This window comes from Giraffa tippelskirchi, chromosome 5 (genome assembly GCF_054371585.1).
Source record: "Giraffa tippelskirchi isolate mGirTip1 chromosome 5, T2T-mGirTip1v1.2.pri, whole genome shotgun sequence".
Lineage (NCBI taxonomy): Eukaryota > Metazoa > Chordata > Mammalia > Artiodactyla > Giraffidae > Giraffa > Giraffa tippelskirchi.
Window position 1 is genome coordinate 126,296,824 of NC_137279.1, and position 24,987 is coordinate 126,321,810.

Here is a 24,987-nt window from a genome sequence, read left to right on the forward strand (position 1 = left end):
CACTGAGAGAGTAATTTCCTGCTCCAATCAGACCTGAAGGACTTCCAAATCTACTAGCCTTAATGAACTCTACATCCATGGATCAGAATTGGAATGGATTGTGAAGTGAAAATGTATTCCCTTGCAGATTTCAGTTTTTTTTTTTTTTTTTTTTAATAAATTTATTTATTTTAGTTGGGGGCTAATTACTTTACAATATTGTAATAGTTTTTGCCATACATTGACATGAATCAGCCATGGGTTTACATGTGTTCCCCTTCCCGGACCCCCCACCCACCTCCCTCCCCATCCCATCCTTCTGGATCATCCCATTGCCCCGGCCCTGAGCCCTTGTCACATGCATCGAACATGGAATGGTGCTCTGTTTCACATATGACAATACACATGTCTCAATGCCATTCTCCCAGAACGTCCCACCCTCACCTTCTCCCTCAGAGTCCATAAAATTGTTCCATGCATCTGTGTCTCTTATTCTGTCTCGCATATAGGGTTAGATTTCAGTTTTAATACACCCATTATTGTACTTGATTCTTTTAAGAAATCTGTGAGATAGCTAGGGCAGCTATTGATTATTAGTGTCTCTTTATCACTGCTATGAAAATGGAGGGCTAGGAATTCATTCAGAAGAATCTGTTTTTTAAAAGAAATGCCCAAGTGAAAACAAAATGTTCACAGGATCCAGATCAAGTTTTCTTTATAGAAGGAATAACGTTTCTCTGAAAAACATCAGTTTTGTTGAACGTATCTTGTTAAACATTTAATGACTTAACCAAGCTCCAAGATATTTTACTTACAGAACTGTATACAGGACACTATATACTTATTTACAAAACAAAAACATTTATGAGTAGTGAAGTTTCTCTTTTCTTCATTAGAATGAAAGATGAGAGGAATAGTAAAGTTTTTAAAAATTAATTGCAGTAGTAAAGAATCCACCTGTCAATGTAGGAGACAGAAGAGATGTGGTTGGATCCCTGGGTTAGGAAGATCCCCAGGAGTAGGAAACAAGTGATCTACCCCAGTATTTTTGCCTGGAAAATCTCACTGACAGAGGAACCTGGTGGGCTACAGTCCACGGGGTCACAAGGAGTTGGACGACTGAGTGCAGCACAGGAGTCAGGAGCAGAAATGAATGGTGCGCAATGAATCTCTCTACAGTACGACCCCAAATCTTTAAAAGTAAGTGAAATATATCAACCAATATAAAAGTTGATATGAAAAAATTTCACTCCAATTTGAAAAATTAATATAGTTGATCTAACAAATGATGTGATCCTTAGCAAGAATATCGAATTAATCAAATCATATTTTAAATGCTTGAAGAGTCTCACTAAGTTAAAGGTATTGAGTCCTTTGTAATACCAAAATATCATTTTGAAATGTGATAATTAACCCAGTTAACCTGGTTTAATCCTAAAGGGGATCAGTCCTGGGTGTTCATTGGAAGGACTGATGATGAAGCTGAAACTCCAATACTTTGGCCACCTGATGCGAAAAGCTGACTCCTTTGAAAAGACCCTGATGCTGGGAAAGGTTGAGGGCAGGAGGAGAAGGGGACGACAGAGGATGATATGGTTGGATGGCATCACTGACTCGATGGACATGGGTTTGGGTGGACTCTGGGAGTTGGTGATGGACAGGGAGGCCTGGCGTGCTGCAGTTCATGGGGTCGCAAAGAGTCGGACACGACTGAGTGACTGAACTGAACTGAACCTGGTTTACAAGTCTGGAATTTTCATACCAAGTACATTTGTATTCCACTTGAACATAGCAAGATAAAAATGTAAGTTCCTTGATGTCAAGTAATAACTCCATCTAAATAATCATACAACCAGTTTCCTGTTGACATTCAAAAATTCTACTAAAGGAAAAAGCAAAACTTCTTACTAACCCGTGGTAGTGCTTGGTAACTGTCTATCAAAAAGTTCCCTTTTGGAAAAAAATCTAAATTTTTGTTCCTGATACTCAGGCCTCAAATTCCCTTCTCTGTTGAGATGTTTCATGGTAAAAGGGAAGAATTGCAAGCCCTCAACTGATGGAAATGACATATAATTCATGAGAGAAAAGTTACATGGTACTTGGATCAAATAGCTCCCACTATAATGAACAGAAAAAACAAACACCCTATGCTTATATGCTATTCTGTATTAAAGCCTATACATTCAGAAACTTCTATTAGTAAGAATTTCATATTTCATTCTTTAAAATCAGATTCCTGGCAAAGCAGAAGGTAGATTCAAGGTCTTAAAAAAGGAAAAAAATAAACAAGCTGCTAGCCAAAATAAAATATATAATTTTTTCAAAGAAATTTAAAAAGAAATGTTTGTGGGTTTTTTCTTTAAGGAAATAATGACCATTTTAGAATAGCGATTTAAAGTTACTGATGTAATCACTCACAAGTAGTATGAGTATGACCAACAGAAATGATATAGCTCTATCAGACAAAAGAGTTATATTTTAAAGAAGAAGATTTAAAAATTAGGAATATTTCAGCATAATAGGACTTTCCATGTCATAGGAGAGCAAGGGAAATAATGAATTCATTTAACTATATAATATAAATAATATCAATATACATCTTTGCAGAAAAAGCAGCAATTATGTATAAGATTTTCTCACTTATAACTAATTAAACTGTTATCTCTCAGGTGTGAATTTTATGGAGAGTTTTTCTGCCTACAGATTGTACCCCGCCAGGCTCCTCTGTTCATGGGATTATCCAGGCAAGAATACTAGAGTGTGTTACCGTGCCCTCCTCCAGGAGATCTTCTCAACCCAGGGATCGAACCCATGTCCCTTATGTCTCCTGCATTGACAGGCAGGTTCTTTACCACTAGTGCCACCTGGGCAGTCGTTCAAGATATATATATATACACGTATATATATACATGTACTCAAAAAGCAACCGTTTTTCTTTCTTTGCCTTCTCCACCTTACAGCTTAAGTTCCATGTAAATTAAGGTGGAGTAAATGTGAAGAAAGAGAATACCATAATGCATCTTAGATAATTCCAGATATTTTTTTCAAATAGGAACTCAGTTTCCCAAATGGTGATTCCATGTCTCATAGAATGGCAGTGATAAGACTGAATAATGCTAAGTTTTTTTCCATTTCATCATTTTTATCTTTGCTTCAATCTATCTGAAACCTCCCTATTTCTTTGGCTTGCAGCTCCCCAAGATTCAAATGCCTTTACTCACCCTAACTATGTTGAAGAGAAAATGAAAATAGTTCAAAATTTAATCACAGAAAATGCATGTCCTCCTGTATATCCCTGTCCTTTTCTTTCCGCTATCTTTTGTCCCCTCCCCCCATCTCTTATCCTTTTCTTTTCCATTCTATCTTTACGTTAGAAATGGTTTTACAAAATAACGGTGTCTTTTGTATCCTACATTTGAACAACATTTTCATGCTATTCTTTAGACAAAAGAATCATACCTCTCATTTTTCAAAAATATGTGGAGAAATAGTTCTCACTTTCGAAGAGAGGAGCCGTAACATGTATGAACCAGACCAATCAGTGTAAGATGCAGAGAACAACAACTAGCCTTATTCCCAATCTGAGTTATAAAAGTGCATGCCTGCAAAACAATTTGGCTCAAACGAAGATGGGGCATTTCAGGTCCTGTAAGGCCACTCTCAAATAAACAGACTTTGGCAGAAGTTTTTAATTCTAAAAGGAAATTTCAATGAAAAATAATTAGAGCAATGTTGGAGATCTGCTGAATTCATTTTCTAGTTAGCATTAACTTCAACTAAATAAGAACAATAAAAGTATCCCGTAGCTGCTCTAATTTACCGAGGTTTGCAAATGCACAGAGGTCTTTGGGTATCCGAAATGCTCTAAAGCAAGTGAACCAGTCATCAAAGTCGTTTCATGCTTGAAACTCTGTGAGAGATTAACAAGTTGCATATACACAAACAGTTTGCAAACCAACCAACTAAAACTGGTAGATTTCTACATCCTTAGATGTCTTACTTGTTTTCCTTTTACTTTTTTATTAAAAAAAAATTTTAAGCAAGTTTTACTTTAAAAGTACATAACAAAAGAATAGATTCTGGAGGGCTCTGAATTATAATGAAAAGTTCATTAAAAGAGAGACACAGATGTTCTAACTGTACACGGTGTGTAGTGTTTAATGCCCTAGGTTGGGCTAAACCAGTCTATACTATATATAGGCTACTCACAGTCCCAACTACTATTACTTTCGTTACCGTTTCCAAAGAACATGTATTTGTTATCATAAATATTTCAGAGGAGAATGCAAAACAGTGCCTTCTACCACAGTTAGCCACAGCCTACTTACCACTTCCCTAGTGAGTTAAACTTTCCCTAACATCTTTCAGAATAAGAATTTAAAACTGTTTCTTGTATAAGATCTATCCACCTTTCTTTCCTTTTACTTCTAATGTCAAATAAAAAAATTTGACCTAAGATTTTGTTAAATACTAAATTAAAAAGAATTTTTGGAAATATTTTAAATGTGTAATCTTATTTCATAAGACTAGGGTTTTTTTAATCAATTACATTTTCATATATGCTTTACCTTGAGTTCCATTCAATCTTCTTTCTGAAGCTAAGATTATTAAAACCTGGAGAAATCTTTGCTGAAAACCAATAACTTACAACTTGGAAAATAATCTGAAAGGTGAAAAAGCTGGCAAAACAAGTGCTGATGACCAGTATGGTGTTGGAATCCATATTTCTTCAACCTGTTAAAAGATAAATTCCTTTAAATTGCCTGTAACACACCCAAATTAATTTTTTAATTTTAAAAGAGTATGTGGTTATATTTTTTTTGCAATTTACTTTAGCACAAACGCAAGAGTACAAGGAAATTGTATGAATTCAAATATTTACCAGCTATCTGTCTTGGTATCTCATATCTGTACCTAAAAGAGGGAGAAACCTGTTGTCTTAAAGATCTCAATATTATAAATGTCAGGAGACAAATTTAACACCATTATACTCAAAATTATCTAAGTCTAGAGTTTAACATTATGAGGGATTTTCAAATACTGTAATTGAAGATATTCTTTTAGTAATATTATTAATTAAACCAAGAACAAATCACCTGATTTCTCTATGCCTCAGTTACCTCATCTATAAAATGAGAAAGTTGGTTAGATAATCTCTAAGAAAAAATTATACCAAAAATAAGAATAGAATATTATCTGCAATAGTAAAACAAAACACAATCATCTAATAAAAAATAACTGTACCATGGGACAAACATTTAAAGTCTTAAGAAGAATGATACCACCTTGGAAAATAATCATACCATTGTTTTTGCTTAAATTAGTATTTAACCTAAAAAAAAATTTTTTTTCAACCACACATATCCTTGAACCAAAAATCCCTTATGGCTTTTTATCTCTAAAATAAAACATTTTTGTAAAAACGCTCCAGGTTTTAAGGACAGAATTACTGAAAGAACAGTAATATGCATATATACGCATTCAAAGTATATTTTCTATCTCATTGAGCTCAACTTTATTTGGCTCCTAAAAATCTTAGGAACAGTCAGACCAAAAAAAGACACTAAATCATTTGCTCATACTCAGCAAATACAGCATTTCTATGACTCCATCTTTGATAGAGCTGACCCTCAAATGAAAAGCAAATGAATCAATACACATTTCCAGCTGCATAATGCAAAGAAATAAAGTCACCTACTGAAGCCAATTCATAAAGAAAAATCAAGTCATTGACTAATGGCAATAACCCTACTTCATTCCCTTCCAATCAGGATATCATAATAAGAATCGGTCTCCCACAGGGCCCCTTCTGACTGAATTCATGTGTCTGTAATGAATTCCTTCCTCATTCTTTTTTTCTGGCATGTGTGCACAGTAAAAATATTGATATCACAATTCTTCTCTGTGAAATTCCATTAACTTCATTCCTTATTTAATTTTTTTAATTCAAGAAATGTTTATTGGGTATTACAATTTTTAATTTTAATTTATCTTGGTCTTCTAGCCTCAGTTTAATATTAATCAAACAATACATAAAAGTTGCATACATAAATTAATGTCATCATAATTTGCTAACTGAGATATGAAAAGGAAAATGTTTTTCTAAGATTCAAGCAAATAAGGATCTGGATCCCAGGTGGGCAGATCAGTCAGTCAGTTGTGTCTGACTCTTTGCAACCCCATGGACTGCAGCACGTGAGGCTTCCCTGTCCATCACCAACTCCCAGAGCTTGCTCAAACTCATGTCCATCGAGTCGGTGATGCCATCCAACCATCTCGTCTTCTGTCATCCCCCTCTTCAATCTTTCCCAACATCAGGGTCTTTTCCAATGAGTCAGTTCTTCACATCAGGTGGCCAAAGTATTGGAGTTTCAGGTTCAGCATCAGTCCTTCCAATGAATATTCAGGGCTAATTTCCTTTAGGATGGACTAGTTGGATCTCCTTGCAGTCCAAGGGACTCCCAAGAGTCTTCTCCAACACCACAGTTCAAAAGCATCAATTCTTCAGTGCTCAGCTTTCTTTATAGTCCAGCTCTCACATCCATACATGACCACTGGAAAAACCATAGCTTTGACTAGACAGACCTTTGCCAGCAAAGTAATGTCTCTGCCTTTTAATATGCTGTCTAGGTTGGTCATAGCTTTTCTTCTATGTGGTGGGCAGATAAACAAAGACAATGAAACCAGGAACAAGAAGCTAGCGGAAACTCTAACCTTAAATGTGAAGATCTGTCCTGAAGGGTTTTGTGTGTTCCCTGGAGGTTCTGGAGGGTAGCTAGGCAAAGGATGCTTATTTACTTCAGTTAAAATTTAATGTATACAATGAGAATTTATTTCATGAGTGTTTGCTAAAAGTTATAAAACATAGAAGGTGTCATGTAACATTGTGCATTTTATGAATTATTAATTTAAGTAACACATTAAAAAAAATCACTCAAACAATTCACCATTAAAAAAAAATTCCTCACTCCTTAAAAAAAAAAGCTACTTTTATTAAGTTTTTGCTATTTTTCTATACTGGATATCTTATATTTTCAATGGACTTTCGGTTAACTAGAGTTTTCAGGGAACATGTTGAGACTCTCCCTTTGCAAAAATGTTCCACTTTTAAAACTAAAAAGCTCCACATAGTCAAGTTATGGATGGCTTCCATTAAAGGCTTAAGACAGAAGCTAATAAAATTGTTCAACTCCCAGCTTTGCTTCTTATTAAGCAGTTGCTTGCTTCATCAGCCATGCCAAGTCAAGGACTAATTTAAGGAATTAAAAAAAAAAAAATTCCCCAGGACACCAAGGTTTCCGGTAGGAAGCAACTGCCTCTGTTCATTCACTGAATCTGGCAAGAAAATGGTAAAAATGGATAAAAGCAAATAATGCTCATCACTGACATTGATTAAAGACATTTTAGAGTTTAGTGGCTATTCAGTAGAGGAACACACAGTAAAAGTAGAAAAGTATTAGACGTGGTTCCTACACCTCTACATGTGGCAAGGAGCTGGTAGAACAGAGCTATCCTAGAACAGAGCAACAAGGACAGAAGTGGGAAATACTTCGGTGGCAATTTACAAGAGGCGTGTCTAGACATGAACTTTAATTAGCCCATGTTGCTTCACAGGAATTATGGACACCAAAGAAACTCTTCCAGAGGCTTCCTGGATACAAAGGATCTTTGTACTTTTCCCCTCTAAGATAGTTCCATAAATTTTAATTCAAGTTGGTTTCTTGGTAGAGAAAACCATGAAAAGGTTTGGAGAAGGCCTCTCAACCATCAGCTTGTGAGGAGAACTCCAGGAAGAGGATTCCCAGAGGCAGGACCACTGGAAACATCTCAGCCAGGCTGATTCAGTCTTCGGCCAACAGTTCACCCAACACCTGACATGAGTCCACTCTGCGCCAGGCACTGTGATGCGACTCCAAATACAAAATGGGAGACACGCTTATGGGCCAGCAGGTAAGCAACAGACTGATCACCCCCACACAAATGGTAAATTCAAGGTGCTAAGGGGGCACTCTCTGCTTTCCAGGGAATAAATACCCAGCAGATATGATATGTAAACAGTGAGGAGATATCCAAAGGTACTCAGGGTAAACCAAGAGAATATCTTCTCTTCTACTAAAATCCCAACAAGATGCTTTACGGCTGAAGCCCATAAAGGTTCAGTTACAACAGCTGACTCTAGAACTACCAATCTGGGAATGCACGGGCTACTCTCAATTCCCCATGTTCGTTATCCCATTGTAACACAAAGAATTCCTTAGGGAGTAGGTTGGAATCACCAATGTCACCTCCAATCACTAATACACATACACACCACACTCCTTCATGCTCTGATACAACTTCCAGATAAAACCACTGCTGTACTGATTAGCAGTGAAAACCTTTAAAACCAGGGGGAAGGGCCTTGTGTGGTTGTCTTTAAGGGCAGCAAGGAAGGAGGAAGCTGGGAATAACATTCTACACATGCTTAGCAGTCCTTTTCCCATTTCTAGTAAGTTCCCTTTCCTATTTCCCACACTGATTCCAAACAGATTGTTCTCAAACCTCCTGTTCTCCCTGTCTTACGATAGATGAGGTTTCTTCCCAATTCACCAAAAAATGTAGGCTCTCAAGTGTGAACTTCTGATGATGGCAATGTTTACCACCTCCCCTCACCCCAACCCAGAAGCTCTTCTCTGCACACTATGGATTCTGCAGGAGTGTATGCCCTACACTTTCAACATGGCTTACATTGTATACAACCAAACCCCACTATCTCCCAAGGTACCAGTCCTGGATGGTCAGCTACCCTCTCAGTGGCTCCATAGGAGCATCCTGGAGACCCCCAGATTCTACATGGCTGAAGCAGAACTTAAACCCATTCCAGTCCTTCCCCCAGGGTTCCAGATCTCAGAGAAGGACATTATCAACCACGACACCTCCCCACCTTCAATCTAGAGCAGCTCTGTCATCCCGGTCTCCTTCTTATCTCTTACTCCACAGTTAACTGCCTGCCAAGTCCTGATAGACTGAAGAATACCAAATGAATAGCAACTTGATTCCAGGGAAGTTCTGAAAGTTTCTCATGAGAGCCTTATGAACAACACAAAAATTGTGGCTGGTTAACAAAATTAAGTAATTCCAGAGTTAGTTGCAAAACTAGAACTGGCATGAAGATCAGTGATCTGAAGGAGACTTGAGAAATATCTCCTGCTATCACATAAGGTTCTCTCTTTTTGATCTCTTTTAGAAATATTTTTATAAATATTTATATGTTTACTCACTCTGCTTATAACACAGAGCTGGGAAGGATAGTTAATATAATTAGTTAACAGATTCAGGTTTCAAAATTATCTTCAGAAGCTGAAATAATAATCCCAATCAGAAAAACAGGAATAAATTTTTAAAAGGTAATACCCAAGTATAGGGCTTAGCATAGTAGTGACATAACACACACAAATACACATAGAGGAAATCTTAGCATTTTAATTTACACAAACCAATAAGAAATAATAATGTAATGAAGACACTAATAACAAAAACAAACTTTAGAACCATTTATAATCAGAGAGTTAGATCAAGACATATCAGCTCTGTTTTACTTTGAATTAACCACACACCAAAGTACCTTTAGAGCAGTGTAACTAAGATGTGATTTTTAGAAAACATATCATATCATAAAGAGTTGAAGGGCTGAGAGATGTCAGCTTGGGAACAAGATTATTTAGAGAGAACTAAAGGGCATTCTGCGAACATCTAAAGATGTGTCACATAGAAAAGTAAAAGAGAGAACTTACCCTCTTTTGAGAGTAGAGAGTAGAGAGAACTACTCCAGATGACCCAAATGTGCAAAAATTACAGAAAGGGAAGAGCTCACCTTAACTGAAGGAAGCATCTTCTAACAATTTAGAAGTACCCAAGCATCCATCAGGTGGCATAGTGGTAAGTGCAATACAGGAGATGCAAGAGACGTGGGTTCAATCTCTGGGTTGGGAAGGTCCCCTGGAGAAGGAAATGGTAACCCACTCCAGTATTTCTTCCTGGAAAATTTCATGGACAGAGGACCCTGGAGGGCTATAGTCCATGGGGTCACAAGGAATAAGACATGACTGAACACACATGAAAAAAACATCATGGAAGTGGTAAAATGACCATGAGGTTGGTTCGCAAGCCTAAATTTTAGAGAACTTAAAAGTAAGATTCTGGAATTCTAGAACTAGAATTGGCATCTAAAAGGTTAATTTTGTATTAGCTTCTCAATAGTCTATCACTTATGTTTTACAAAACCAAAATTACATGTATAAGAAAATATCAATTATGTACCACCCGGTAGGAAGTACACAGGTTCTGTCACAGACTTGAGTCTGAACCTCACTTCCACCACTTGTTAGCTGTGTGACCTGGACTTGTCACGTGCCCTGCCTTACCTGCATCTCAGTGTCTTCACCTGGAAAGTGGAGATAAGGACAGTATTAATCTGACATGGGGAATAAACCACAGAACGCTCGGTGCTTAGAACAGTACTTGGCATGTGGTGCACACTAGAGTACTATTTATGCTTCCACTATCGTCCATCTCCTGGGTCTGTCATCACTCCAGCCAAGGAAAACAAGACCAGTCTCTGACCACTGGGCCCTTTTCTCTAACTCATCTCCTTTACATTAGTCAACACTCAAAACGCAGGTGGCCCCACTGTAGAAATCTAGCCTCCACCATTGGACTATCCACTGTCATGCTCCAATGTTCCTTCCAGTCACCTGACCCAGCCCATCACCCCTCCACCTCCCACATGCTTCCACTAGCCCCTTGAAAGTGAAGGCCCACACCCAGAAAACAGTGCTCTCTCCTTGGCCTCTCCTCTGCCTGCTCTGAAGACACCCTCTTCTTCTGCATTCTTTCAGCTAGCCCAGGCCCTCATCCATCAGGGTCAGGAGTGGCCCCACATCCTCTTTGCTCCTCGTGGTTCACTTCAAGCCTCTCTCCTCCCTTCCCTCACCTCCCACAGACAACCAGGGTGTTAGATCCTTCTATTCACACCCTCTCCCACTCCACAATGATATCATATTCCAACCTCCTGAACATTTCCTCCCATTCAAAAACTTTGGTCCTGGTTCACTTACTTCCTCAAGCCCTGCCATCATCCTGTGTGCATGCATGCTCAGTCCTTCAGTCTGACTCTTTGCAACACTATAGACTCCAGCCTTCCAGGCTCCTCTGTCCATGGGATTTTCCAGGCAAGAACACTGGAGTGGGTTGCCATTTCCTGCTCCAGGGGATCTTCCCAACCCAGGGATCGAACCCATGTTTCTTGAGCCTCCTGCATTGGCAGATGGGTTCTTTACCACTCAACCACCTGGGAAACCCTGCCATCATCCTGAGTGACTTCCTATGTAGAAGATCCAGTTTCCTTAACAACTCAATCCCTTAATCTTTTCTTTCAACCTCTTATTTTGTATCGGAGTACAGCTGATTAACAATGTTGTGATAGTTTCAGGTGCACAGCATAGAGACTAGCCATAAGTATACATGTATCCATTCTCCCCCAAACTCCCCTGCAATCTAGGCTGCCACATAACATTGAGCAGAGTTCCCTGTGATATACAGTAGGTCTCTTAATCTTCATTTGGAACAGGACCTCAATCATTTGTTCGTCATCTCATATCTATCACTTCTCTGCCTCCAAAATAATATTTCAAGAATCCTTTGTTGAACTTTCTTTCAAGTGTACTTAGTATGAAAACATTCTCAAGGTCATTGACCTCTCAGCTTTTCCTCAATCCACTAGCCCTTTCCTCTTTTTATGTCCCTCTTTAATCAGCCCATCATTTCAATAAGTCTTTCTAACATCCCACATTCCCTTTCTACTGCCAAGAGCCAGCAAAACTCCAACGGTGGATATGTCCAATAATTTACACAGTGACAAGCCCCAAACAATCAGAGGACTGCTGGAAAAAGTCACATAACAGAGAAGACTGAAGCCAGTGAGTGTGAAACTACAGAGAGATCAAACAGCTCTCAACCCTGTTCTGTACTTCCAATGCATTGCCCTTGCCAACCAATCCTTTTATGCTCCACAATTAATTTTCCAAACTGCCCCTCCTCTTTTCAAACCTCCAGCCATACAGCCCCATTTTCAAAAAATACCCATTCTACTTCACAGAAGAATAGAAGACAACATATAAAAAGTATGTTGTCACACTGGGTTGGCCAAAAAGTTCGTTCAGGTTTGCCCATAGCAGCTTATGGAAAAACCTGAATGAACTTTTTGGCCAAACATCAACCATTCAAACTACCTATCTGTCCTCTCTTCTCAAGACCACCTCTCTAACCTATGCAAGTGGGGCCATTCTCTCTGGTATTGGGAAACTTGTTTCCCATTATCCTCTATTCTCTCTTCAACTACTGGTTTTTTTTTTTTAAGATTTTATTTTATTTAGTTAGTTACTTATTTTTGGCTGCACTGGGTCTTCATTGCTGCGTACGGGCTTTCTCTAGTTGTGGTGAGCAGGGACTACTCTCTAGCTGTGGTGCACAGGCTTCTCATCGCAGTGGCTTCTTGTTGTAGAACACAGGGTCTAGGCGCATGGGGTTCAATAATTGCAGCACATGGGTTTAGCTGCTCCACAGCATGTGGGATGTTCTTGGACCAGGGATTGAACTCATGTCCCCTGCATTGGCAGGCAGAGGCTTAACACCTAGACCCCCAGGGGAAAAAAGCCCCCACTATTGGTTTTTAAACAGGCTCAAGTTCCCAGAAAAAAACAAAAATCAATAAACCCACCACCTCATCTTCATTCTCCTCTTTTCCAGTGTAATCTCTTAACCTTTCTCCTTCCCTCTTCCTTAAGGACAAAGTTCTAGAGAGGTTTGTAAATATCATCATCATTTCTCAACTCTCTTACTCTTCATTCTTGTTCCCACCCTCATTACTCACCTGATAAAGTTCTTGCTAACATCAGTAACAACCTCTACATGTAGCCTTTGTGTCCCCTGACATCTCTGCAACATTAGACACTATGGACCACTTTCTCCTTGAAACACTTTCTTCCCTATGTTTTTACGACACCACACTTCTTCTGCCCAGAAACTAAGTAATAGAATCCCCTAAGTTTCAGTCCTTGACTCTCTTCTACTTGATTTCACTTATACCTGTGGCTTTGGTTACCACTTACATGCAGAAAAATCTCAAGTTTAAACTCCACCCCAGGTCTCCCTCTGAGCTTCTGACGTGTATAACCAACTGCCTGGCTGTTAGCACCACAGAGCATTTCAAACCCCGCTCAGGGCCTGATCTCCAAACTTGGTCCTCCTCTTGGTTCTTCATTTCTTCTGTGAATGGCACCACCATACATTCCCATTTGACAGCCAGAAACCTAGGAATCATCCCTGATAACTTGTTTTCCACACCATCCTACTAAGCAACCATATCATTTCCCTTCCTCAATAACTTTCAAAAACACCCATTTTTCTCACCCTGCTATTACCACTTTTCTGGACTGTCTCCAAATTGGTCTCTTTAGTGTGGAAGACAGATTGGAGGACCCCAGGGGAATCGGTTTTAAAAGCTGTCTCTGTTCATGTCACCTCCTCACCTACCCCCAACCTAAAACATTCACAGGGTGCCCAGTCCTCTGTTGAGGGCTCTGCTCTCCCCAGTTTCAAGAGGCACTTACCCTCACTCGCTTCCCTCCTCAGCCGACGTGACCTTCCTTCTGTCCCTTAAAGATGCCATGTTCCCCCCACCTTCAAGGCCTCTGCATAACCTATCTCCCCACTCCCGCCCTGCGCCTCCACCGCCACAGTAATGCTCAAGTCAACCCTCACTTCCTCAGGGAAGCCTTGTTGGAGCAATCCCCCCTCGTCTGCTTGCATGGCACCACATCCCTCTCTTTTACAGACACAATTTAAGTGAACATCTCTCTCAGTGGGAATACAAGCCCCATGAGGGTGGGAAACATGTACACTCTCCTCCCGCCATGGCGTCCTCTTATCTAACGCAGTGCTTTGCCACACAGGATGCGCTCAACAACTGTCTATGAAATATAATAATAATAACAGCAGACACGCATATTCTTACATGTGCTTTGCATTCTGCTAGTACCTGATGAGTTACAGGTCCCTCGTTTTGCCAGTACAATCAGAACACTGGAAATGAGAATTTTCTAAATTGACCACCTTAGTATTACAGCATGAACACATACTGACTGCAAAAGGATCCTCACCATCAAACATCCAAAATAAGAGTACCAACGCTATAAAACAAACGAATATTGAGCATGTGCCTTAGTCTGTTTGTGCTGCTATCACAAAACACTATACACTGAGTGACTTTTAAATACCATATTGCCCACAGTTCTGGGGGCTAGAAGTGTGATATCAGGGTACCAGCATGACTGGAGGAGGGCCCTCTTCTAGGTCACAGATTTCACATGATGGAAGAGGCGAGGAAGCTCTGTGGTATCTCTTTTATAAGAGCGCTAATCCCCTTCATGAGGGATCCACCCTCATGACCTAATTACCCCCAAAGACTCCACCTACTATTACCACCACTTTGATGGTTAGGATTTCAACACAAGAATTCTGATGGGAGGCCACAAACATTCAGACCACAACAGAATGATATTTGGTTTGTCTATTCCAACCAACATGTGACATGTGTTCTCAAGTTTTCAAGAGTATATTTAACTGTAATCTGCACTGTTTTCATATTCTTTCCTATTACAGAAGTACTTATTTATCAATTTATCTACCAGTAGCCCTAACAGGTAAAAAGTATTTTAAAAGTCTCTATTAACAAACTGTAAGTCATTTGTAAATGAACACAATTATAAAAAATGAGATATTCACCAGACCAAACAAATAAAAATCCTACCAAAAAAACACCTGCTCCCCACCCATTCTGGTTTGATTTGCATTTTTGTATGACTGGTACATTGCAATCATCTTTCTCAGTGCTCATGAAATGTCAATAATTAACCAGAGACATTAAAACCATTTGGTAAATAATAACTTATCTACTACCCACTTTTGACTTTTCATTTATGTAAAAATTTGTGTATCTAATCAAATGTGTACACAGCTTTTGGCTAACTGCAGTCACTGCTTTTGTAATTGTTTTGTTATTATTGCTAATTCTGCATTAAGAGCTATATGAAAAAAATAACTAGGAAAATCCACCTCTTTTTTTTTTCTTCTGAGCATCAAGTTTAAAAACCATTAGCACTGGAAAAGTCTAAAACCCCAGCTGCATAAATGTCAATCTAATTTCTATAAATCCTCCAGTATTCATGGTACCCCTTTTTAAACTGAAGCAAGTGAAAAGAAATGAAGACTAAACCAGAAAAGGCTAAAGAACCCTATAAGTTACACTCCTTTTCTTGAGGATATGACGTTACTTAAGATTTAAGAAGGAATTGCTCATTACTATAAGAAAAGATTGCTCCATAGTTATTCCCCGTCAGTTAAGACGCTAAACTTTGAATAAAGGTATCCTTTACATTTTTCCTATACTTTCAACCCTTTCTCTTCCTAGAACATATAATAGAATTCAAGTTAAAGAGAAACTGTTTTATTCTGCTGTTACAGAGCTTGGCTATGGTTTATCCCCTGAAACAGGTTTTTGTTTTGTTTTGTTTTTTGAATATAATTGTTTAATGAAAACAAAGAATGAAATATGTAAGTATCCATACACTTATGGATGGATCCATATGTATGGATACATATATCCATACATACAAAAATGTAAATATCCATACATCCCTAACTGACCTTTATTACTCCCAAGATTCTATGTAATAATTACAATCACAGAGTGTTAGGGCCGGAAGAAGGCTAAATTGTTCCCCCAAACTGGCTATAAGAGTCACCCACTCACAAGCAAAACATTCAGGGTAATCTATGTCATGGCAACTTTTCTGTTGTTCTTATTTAAACATTTTTATTTCATTTTGCATTGACTCCTGACTTGTGATTTGTTTTTATCATGCCTAGCTAGCAGTGAGGTTGTAATACAAAAAAGTCCTTCTTTTCTAGCTCCCAACCCACTGAAGAATACTTCCCTTGGGCAATTCAAGAGTTCATTTTCCAGGGTTTTAAGGCTCAGGGCATAGATGGCACATTTTATTTATTTGGTAAATATTGCTTCCTAGCATCTTACTCCACTCAAAAACTTTCATAAAGAAGTCTGCCTTTTAAACTTATAAGTTACAACCACAGCCACTAGATTTTGGGTAAACCAGAATGCCTTAAGCCAGAAGACAGAAACAGTTAGAAGATCACACTAATATAGTATATGACACAAGCAAAAAGTAAGGGGTTGGAATTTGAGGACCCATCTTTAAGGAACTCAACATTTCAAACACAATGCACTCCCTGAGCCTTAGAGGGGGTCTGTGTGAATGAGGGGCTCTGTAGCTGAAGCAGGGACCAGGTGGGACCACATAACCTGGGGGATTCTGGGGGAGGAGGAGGTTCTGCATCCGATCTCTCCCAGCTTCTGATGTGCTAATTTTCAGATTTCCGCTCTTCCTTTCCTGGAGGGATCACAGCAGGAGCCTCTTAGCTTGGGACATCTACTGGCTTCCTGCCAACACTAGGAAATCCAGGAAAAGCTGGACAGAGCAAGTTTTCCAACTGCGTTTTGTTCTTTTTTTAAAAAAAAAAAAAAAGAAAAGAAATCACTGGGACACCTGCCAAGCAGCCTAGGACTTCAGAATCTAAGGAGACAGGGAGGGCCTTCTCACCTCCAAACTGTCCACCTGATCACCCCCGAGGAAGAGATCAGGATGCAAGAAAGAGACTGTGGCAGGGCTTTGCCTGCCTGCCTGTTTGTCTTCTATTTCTCTCTTGCCTGATCTCCACAGGAAAAAAGGAGATTGTATTAAATGGGTTTGAGGGGTTGAAGAACAAATGGGCAAATTTCTCCTACCTGTTGAGTTCTTAAGCCAAATTAAAGAGATGGGAATACCAGATCACCCCACCTGCCTCCTAAGAAATCTGTATACAGGTTAAGAAGCAACAGTTAGAACTGGACATGCAACAACAGACTGGTTCCAAATTGGGAAAGGAGTATGTCAAGGCTGTATATTGTCACCCTACTTATTTAACGTATATGCAGAGTACATCATGCAAAATGCTGGGTTGGATGAAGTACAAGCTGGAATCAAGACTGCTGGGGAAAATATCAATAACCTCAGATATGCAGATGACGCTTCCCTTACGGCACACAGTGAAGAGGAACTGAAGAGCCTCTTGATGAAAGTGAAAGAGGAGAGTGAAAAAGTTGGTTTAAAACTCAACATTCAAAAAACTAAGATCATGTCATCTGGTCCCATCACTTCATGGCAAATAGATGGGGAGACAAAGGAAACAGTGACAGGCTTTATTTTCTTGGGCTCCAAAATCACTGCAGATGGTGACTTCAGCCACAAAATTAAAAGATTCTTGCTCCTTGAAAAGAAAGCTATGACCAACCTAGATGGCATATTAAAAAGCAGAGACGTTACTTTGCCAACAAAGGTCCATACAGTCAAAGCTATGGTTTTTCCAGTAGTCATGTATGGATGTGAGATTTGGACCATAATGAAGGCTGAGCACCAAAGAATTGATGCTTTTGAACTGTGGTGTTGGAGAAGAATCTTGAGAGTCCCTTGGACTGCAAGGAGATCCAACCAATCAATCCTAAAGGAAATCAGTCCTGAATATTCATTGGAAGGACTGATCCTGAAGCTGAAACGGCAATACATTGGCCACCTGATATGAAGAGCTGACTCATTTGAAAAGACCCTGAGGCTGGGAAAGATTGAGGGCAGGAAGAGAAGGGGATGACAGAGGATGAGCTGGTTGGATGGCATCACCAACTCGATGGACAAGAGTTTGGGCAAGCTCCTGGAGCTGGTGATGGACAGGGAAGCCTGGCATGCTGCAGTCCATGGGATCGCAAAGAGTCAGACACGACTGAGTGACTGACCTGAACTGAGAGAAAGAGAGCTAGAATCAAATCCTAGTCCTGGTATTCATCAAGTGATCTTGGGCAAGAAGACTATGACCTGCAAGGTCTATAAAATGGAGATAAGAGTGCCAAAGGTGCAAGACAGTTATGTGGCGTAAATGAAATGAGTTAAACACACCTAGCACAGTGCTTGGCACGTGCAGCCACTTGCAGCAAGTCATTTAATGATCATAAATTCCTTTGTAATGTGGCATTACTATCCTACCACTCTCTGTCCCTTGTGAATGTGGGTTGGCCTTGCCACCTGATGACAGATACAGTAGAGGAGAGGGTTCCAGAGTCTAGGCAGGTCTCCAAAGACCTTGTAGCATCTGCCTTTCACTGACTTGGAGAGTTGCCCAGAGACTGCTGTGTAAAGAAACCTGTCTGGCCTATTGGAAGATTAGAGGCCACATGGAGAACTGAGGCTGCCCAGCTGACAGCCAACATGCAATACCAACTACCAGCCATGCTGGTAGGGCCACCCTGGACCTTCCAGCCCAACTGACCCTCCAGCTGAATGCAGACACACTAGTGAACCTATAACCAACAGAGTAACTGCTCAACCACCAACCAGAATCAGAAGAAAGAAACTGTCTTAGGTTTGGGAGTGGCTTGCTATTTAGCAATAGATCAAAACACCACTCAATAAAGGATATCATTTATTACTACCACCCTTTCCTAACTGGAAATTGCTACACCTATCTCTCTGATGGCACCAAGTCACACAGGGATAGGATATTCTGTATCTTAAGCAATGTGATCATTTCCCCCTTCCCTTAACCTTCCCTTAACCTAGGGACCCTGAAGTTTGTCTACACCTATGACCTGATTAGGGAATTTGGTGGCTTCAGTGAGAAGACAGCCAAGAAGTTACTAAATTCTCTAAGTGAACCTTTATCCTGTTACCTAAGAGCCACTCAAATCCCTACCCAAGGTACTTTGAGAGTGGTTTCTCTTCTTACCTCCTTCCATAACACTGCCATTGCCTCAAATTGCTTCCAACTGCACTTTTTTCCAATAAACATAGTACTTATCTGACTCAGTATCTGATCTGACACCCTCAAGTAGTCAAAAAATCTAAGTGCATTGACGTGTTTCTTTGAACCATTTCACAGATCAGAGAGTTGATGATGTGCAAAACAAATCTGATGTGGCTTCAGCTGAATTCAAATTTAACATTTATTACTAACCTCAAGTTTAAATACAGAGTTAAGTCCTATAAAATACCTAAGCTTGGCCCATAGAGTTGGTAACAAAGAACTGTTCTGGGTCAATGTTTATGAGACCAGGCTTAAGTGAATGAGGTTATGGAAGCTCAGATCCAGGTGGTTCAGGAAAGTTGAACTTTCCCCAGCTTTACAAAACAGGATCAAGCTACCCCAGCTTGTAGTTCTCTACTGCCAGAAACACTCATTCTACAACCTATTAACAATGTTAAGTTTGGTGATGCTCTCAAGGCTTCTTGAAACTGTAGCTCTGACCTTTCTAATTTGTGGAGCTGATCAGTGAGCACATTACCATCCTTCCTGCATGGACCAAGTGCAGAGTCTTGCTCTTTTTTGTTTTAAAGAAAAACTTTTTCTTCAATCTTTGTTATGGTTCAAATACATTCATGTCATTGAAAACATCTCACTCCTTGCTTTGTAACTTGCAAGCCTAGTATTCTTGGGTAAATGAGTTCTACCAAAATTCCACTAAATTTAGAAATTCCACTAAGATTATATATCCTCTACTACTTTTCATAAAAAAAAAAAACAAAAAACTGTCCAAGAACAATATCGGATGGCTGTTTTCACTGTCATGTACCCTCTTAAAGCTATTTCTGGACTAAACCCATGAACTTACACCTCACCCTCATGACCTTTCATTGGCAGTGCCAAGGCATAACACTGGCCAGAACTGAGGAACATGATATGAAATACATCATAAAGCAAGGTCACTAGGTTTTATTGTAAGATACCAGGAATGCGGTTGAGCAGGCTGGCCACTGCAAATGTAGCATTTTCTTAATGCAAATCCAAAGGAGAAATTTCTTTCACCTCCTCAAATCAGGAATAGATGGGCTTCTCCAATCTGGTTTCTCTTCCGGACATCTTAAAGCTTATTTTGGATTGTTGGCCTCTTCTCTTTGGCTGCTGGAAAGCTGATGGCCAGAACTTTCAGGAAGAACAGAACAGCACTTCAAAGCACAATTCCAGCCTCACTCGTACCGCCATCTTATTTTCCTTTCTCTTATTTTTCTTACTTATTCTAAGTTTACTTTATCTTGTTGTATTGTGTGCATCTTTGTAAGCCTTCTCTAATCATTTTTGGAACAGGGTGGGATATAATTAAAGACATAATAATCATTGTGTATGCCTAATACCCCCATTCTAGAGAGAGAGAGCTCTTGTAAGCAAGCGCTGTGCATTGCCCCACTTTAAAATCCCTATAGTGTCTAGTGTTGTGCTTTTACTGTTAAATAAATATTTGGGGAATTAAATGGCAGAATATGTACATTTTGATAGCATTATGTTACCTGAATTATGAAACAAGCAGTATACTGACGATTTTATCTTTTATCCTCAGAACAAATTCACATGAGTGTGAAGGGATGCACATGTAAGAGTTTACTTTAGCATTCGTTATCAGAAGCAACCTCAAGGTCCAATGATAGGGACATGGTTAAATATATATGCACAGACACACTATCCCAAGTTATACAGACACTGAAATGAATAGGAGGATAAAGAAGAATGTCCGTCACATACTACAAAGTAGAAAAGAATGGTAAGCTGCTGCAAAATGATACATTTTCATAAATACATAGCTGGGCACATTCTGGTATTTGTACAGAAAGACGGCCTGAAGAGCTACACCCTGCAAAATGATAACTGGTTGAGGCTGGGGGTGAAAGGGGGGTGGGGGTAGGAGCTGGGGGCGGGGGGAAGAAACGAACTTTCATTCTCTGGAACACTGATTGTAATTTTTTTATAACGTGCAAGTATCACTCTTGTGATTTAAAAATTAAAAACACTGAAGAAAACATTTAGAGACTTGAGGCTACAATGCACTCTCAAATTCTCAAAATGCCTAATGTCTTAAGGGTTTGTTGGGAGATACTAAACTGGGATACTCCCAAAACGCTGCCTTTGCTGCAAGTAGCCAGGCCTCCCCTTCCTGCAACTTGGCCTTCCTCCCTCTAGACTTTATCTTGCCCTGGATTTCTGCACAAAGTATATAAGAAATTGATCTGTTCAGTAACACCCATACAGGTTGTCAAAATACAAAAAGGCAAGGAATCTTTCTCCATCAGAACATAGCTGTAGAATTTGTAAGTCCTTTAAACAGCATGTGGGCTTCCCTGGTGGCTCAGTGGTAAAGAATCCACCTGCCAATGCAGGAGACAGTGGGTTCAATCCCTGTGTCGGGAAGATCCCCTGGAGAAAGAAGTGACAATCCACTCCAGTATTCTTCCCTGGGAAATCCCGTGGACAGAGGATCCTGGTGGGCTATAGTCCATGGGATCGAAAAAGAGTCAGGCATGACATGACAACTAAACAACAACAACAAAATAGCATGTAACAAATTATAGAGCATTTAAATTCATAATTGGTTCAATATTTTCACATGTATTAGGGAAAAACATGTTAACTGAGTAACATGAGTATGGGGAAATATGTACCTAAAAATGAAACACTTTGTAAAGGCGGGTTTTTAATTTGTTCTAAATTTTTTTATCAAATGAAAATTCCTTCTTCCTCCTCTTCCACTAAATAAATACCTGCCAAACAAGAGGTTTTCTATTCCTTCAAGCTGTACTTTTTAAAGGTTTTTTTTTAAAGCCTATTTGGAGAAAGCTAAATAAATTCACTTGACGAAGATAGTTTCTCTATGTCCCCCAAATTTTAAAGTTAAATCAAAGCCAAGTATAAATCTACCGATGTACCAGTTACTTCTAAAGTGGCCATGGCAGGACACAGTGAACACTAACATAGCCCAGACCTGGATCCAATGTGAACTCCAAGCCTGGGCTTCATGGGAACTGTCAGGTGGAGACTATATGTTTGGACCTCACAGATGATGTCAGAGAAATCAAGGTTGAAAGCATTAGACAGATAGCCGAAAGCTGAGGAGAGCTGAAGTCAGACACTGAAAACATCAACTAAGGTAGGAAAGGGGCTTCCCTGGTGTCTCAGTGGTAGAGAATCTGCTGGCCAATGTAGGAGATCAATCGGTTTGATCCTTGGGTCAGGAAGAATCCCCTGGAGAAGGAAACGGCAACCCACTCTACACCAATATTCTTGCCTGGGAAATCCCACAGACAGAGGAGCCTGATGGGCTATAGACCATGGGGTCCCAAAAAATCAAACACGACTTAGCAACTAAACAACAAGGTAAGAAAATCAGACAAGGCAAAGATGGGTCAAAGGAAGGATCCAACTAGGTCAGAATGTGGATGATAAAAGCAAGCAGTAAGTAAGCAACTCGCTGATCTCTGATACCTGTGTACGTCTTCCTCCTGGCTTTGTCTTTGTCCACTAGTGAGGGTGTTAGGTGTTGGGGTCAGATATTAATTATTATAAAAAGGAAATCAAAGGCATGCAGATCACCTCTGCCCTTGATTAAACACCAGGGCACAGCTAGTGGGAATAGCTCCAGGGTGCTGGCTCACCTATTTCTCCAAAAACCTTTTTGGCAACCCCAAAGACTGTGAAGATAATCCCAGTTTGAGTAGATCTTGAAATAGACATCAAAGGAAGCCTTATAATCTAATTCTTTTATAAAATGCAATGAGAATACTTTCCCAATTCACTGTGAGGCAAGCAGACAATTTCCTAAAGAGTTTGATCAGCAAATGGGGTTTTGAAACAACACATCTATCCACTGCTTCTGTAAGAACTTTCCAAAGCCGCCTACCCACCCACCCACTCCACACCAGAACTCCCTTTGCTCCCTACCCAGCTGATGAAAGTGACCTAGTCCATCAGCCAACTTGTTCTGAGTCCATTTGCCTTCTTATTTAACCTAAGGAGAGAAACATACTGATCTAAAGACACTACTTTCAAATCCAAGTTTACTCCTTCCACACTTTCTTTTCCCTTAAAACCAGCTGTTTTGCTTTGAAGCAGACAGAACTGGTATGAAGTTCTACTTTCATACCTTCCCATCCAGCTGCCCTCCATTAACATGAGTCTGGTGCCCATCAGATACAGATGAGCTCCCATATTCCCCCTGTATCCTCCTAGTCCAGAGATCTCCCAACCACGTCTATACATCCCTATGTCCTCCAATATCTCCAAGCCCAATGCCCTGCCTGCTTCACTGCAACCTGCTTTTCCATCCATTAGACAAATAGTTTCCAAATAGTGGACTGTGATCCATTAATAGTTGATGAGTTTTTCAGAACACAGAATAGAAACAGAAATAGAGTAGAAATAGAAACGAAAATAGAAGCAATACACAGTAAGGGTACATATTGTTTCATGAAACCTGTTTCTCATACACGTATATTTACTCATGTCCTAAGTCGATGTGAAAATAGTACTGCTCATTTTGTACAATAGAAGCAATACACAGTAAGGGTACATATTGTTTCATGAAACCTGTTTCTCATACACGTATATTTACTCATGTCCTAAGTCGATGTGAAAATAGTACTGCTCATTTTGTACTGTGTTGTAAACCAAAAATGCCTGAAACAAGCCTTTGTCCATCTAGTCAGACCCAGCCCCCCCTTGCTGCTGGGCCCGTTGCTCAGCGACTCCTTTCTCCATGCCGGCCCCAAGCTCTGAACAGACTGCCAGCTGTCTTCTTCATTGGCTGTTTGCACAAACCTTGGCCTTTTACAGTGACTCACAAGCTCCTTCTCATGTAGCCAGGGACTGCCTTCTCCTTGATCAGACCAATGTTCACACACACCTTTGGTATTCCAGGCCCTCTTTTCAGGTCTGGGATCTGCTAGCAGTATCTCCAACTGTTTCACTATGAATAACAAACCCAGAGCAGCAGGATTCCATTTCTTTGAATGCTACCTTTCATCTCCAATGAGGAAAAAAACATCACCAAAGTCACTCATGAAATAACTTTAGATTTTCTTACAAAAGTAACCTCACTTTCCTGATGTAATATGTTCCCTGGTGTAATACATACAGCGCCTGATACCAATGCCAGGTGACTACAGCTCACCCCTCCTGTTGTATTAAAGTCTGCCTCCCATCCTTGAGAACAGATGGCTAACCCACCTCCATGTTGCTATCTTCTTCTTCTCACAAAGCAAATGGGAGGAGAGAAAGCACCACCAGGTGACCGTGGGAGCGTGGGCCTCCTTTCCTCTCTTAAGGCTGAGGGCACAAGCTGTCCAGCACAACGCCACCCCGGTCATGCCCTCCCTTGTTCGAGTGCCCACAGTTCTCACAGAGACAATTCACGCATTATCTTCCTCAATAGAAAAACTCGTTCTCTGTAATCCCCCTGTAGATCATTCAGTTTACTTTTCTCAATCAAACTAGGTATCCCACTTTTTAACCTTCCAAGAGATAACACAGCCACATGAGTCCATCTGTAGGATGTGGGACATTCGTTTGAGAAGAAGGGTGCGGGGAGACACTGAGGTCTGGAAGTTTCTTGTGAAGCAAACCGCTCCGTTTCCTTTCCCACATGGAAGGCCAGCTTTGAGGGAGGATCATACACGTGGGAGGCAATGGCACCCCACTCCAGTACTCTTGCCTGGAAAATTCCATGGACGGAGGAGCCTGGTGGGCTGCAGTCCATGGGGTCGCTCAGAGTTGGACACAACTGAGCGACTTCACTTTCACTTTTCACTTTCACGCACTGGAAAAGGAAATGGCAACCCACTCCAGTGTTCTTGCCTGGAGAATCCCAGGGACGGCGGAGCCTGATGGGCTGCAGTCTATGGGGTCGCACAGAGTTGGACACGACTGAAGCGACTTAGCAGCAGCAGCAGCATACACGTGGGACGTCAGTTTGAGCACCAAGGGAGGGAGTGAACAGATCTGAGAACTGCAGGATAGCTGTGCTAGGCTTGGAAGGGCAAGAAA

The 24,987-nt window shown here is 40.2% G+C and overlaps 1 protein-coding gene across 8 annotated transcripts in view; it reads right to left on the minus strand.

Annotated features, from left to right (window-relative positions):
- The window catches only part of TLCD4 (TLC domain containing 4), a 121,176-nt gene that overhangs the window by 47,095 nt on the left and 49,094 nt on the right, over nucleotides 1–24,987 (minus strand). For 7 of the 8 annotated variants that reach the window (XM_081486225.1, XM_081486224.1, XM_081486218.1 and 4 more), the window contains one exon: nucleotides 4,548–4,713. In XM_081486225.1, coding sequence (XP_081342351.1) covers nucleotides 4,548–4,702 — 155 coding nt within the window. In that variant the 5' untranslated portion in view covers nucleotides 4,703–4,713. Of the gene's footprint in view, nucleotides 1–4,547; nucleotides 4,714–4,861; nucleotides 4,894–24,987 lie in introns of all 8 variants that reach the window. The other variant, XM_081486223.1, reaches the window with a different exon arrangement.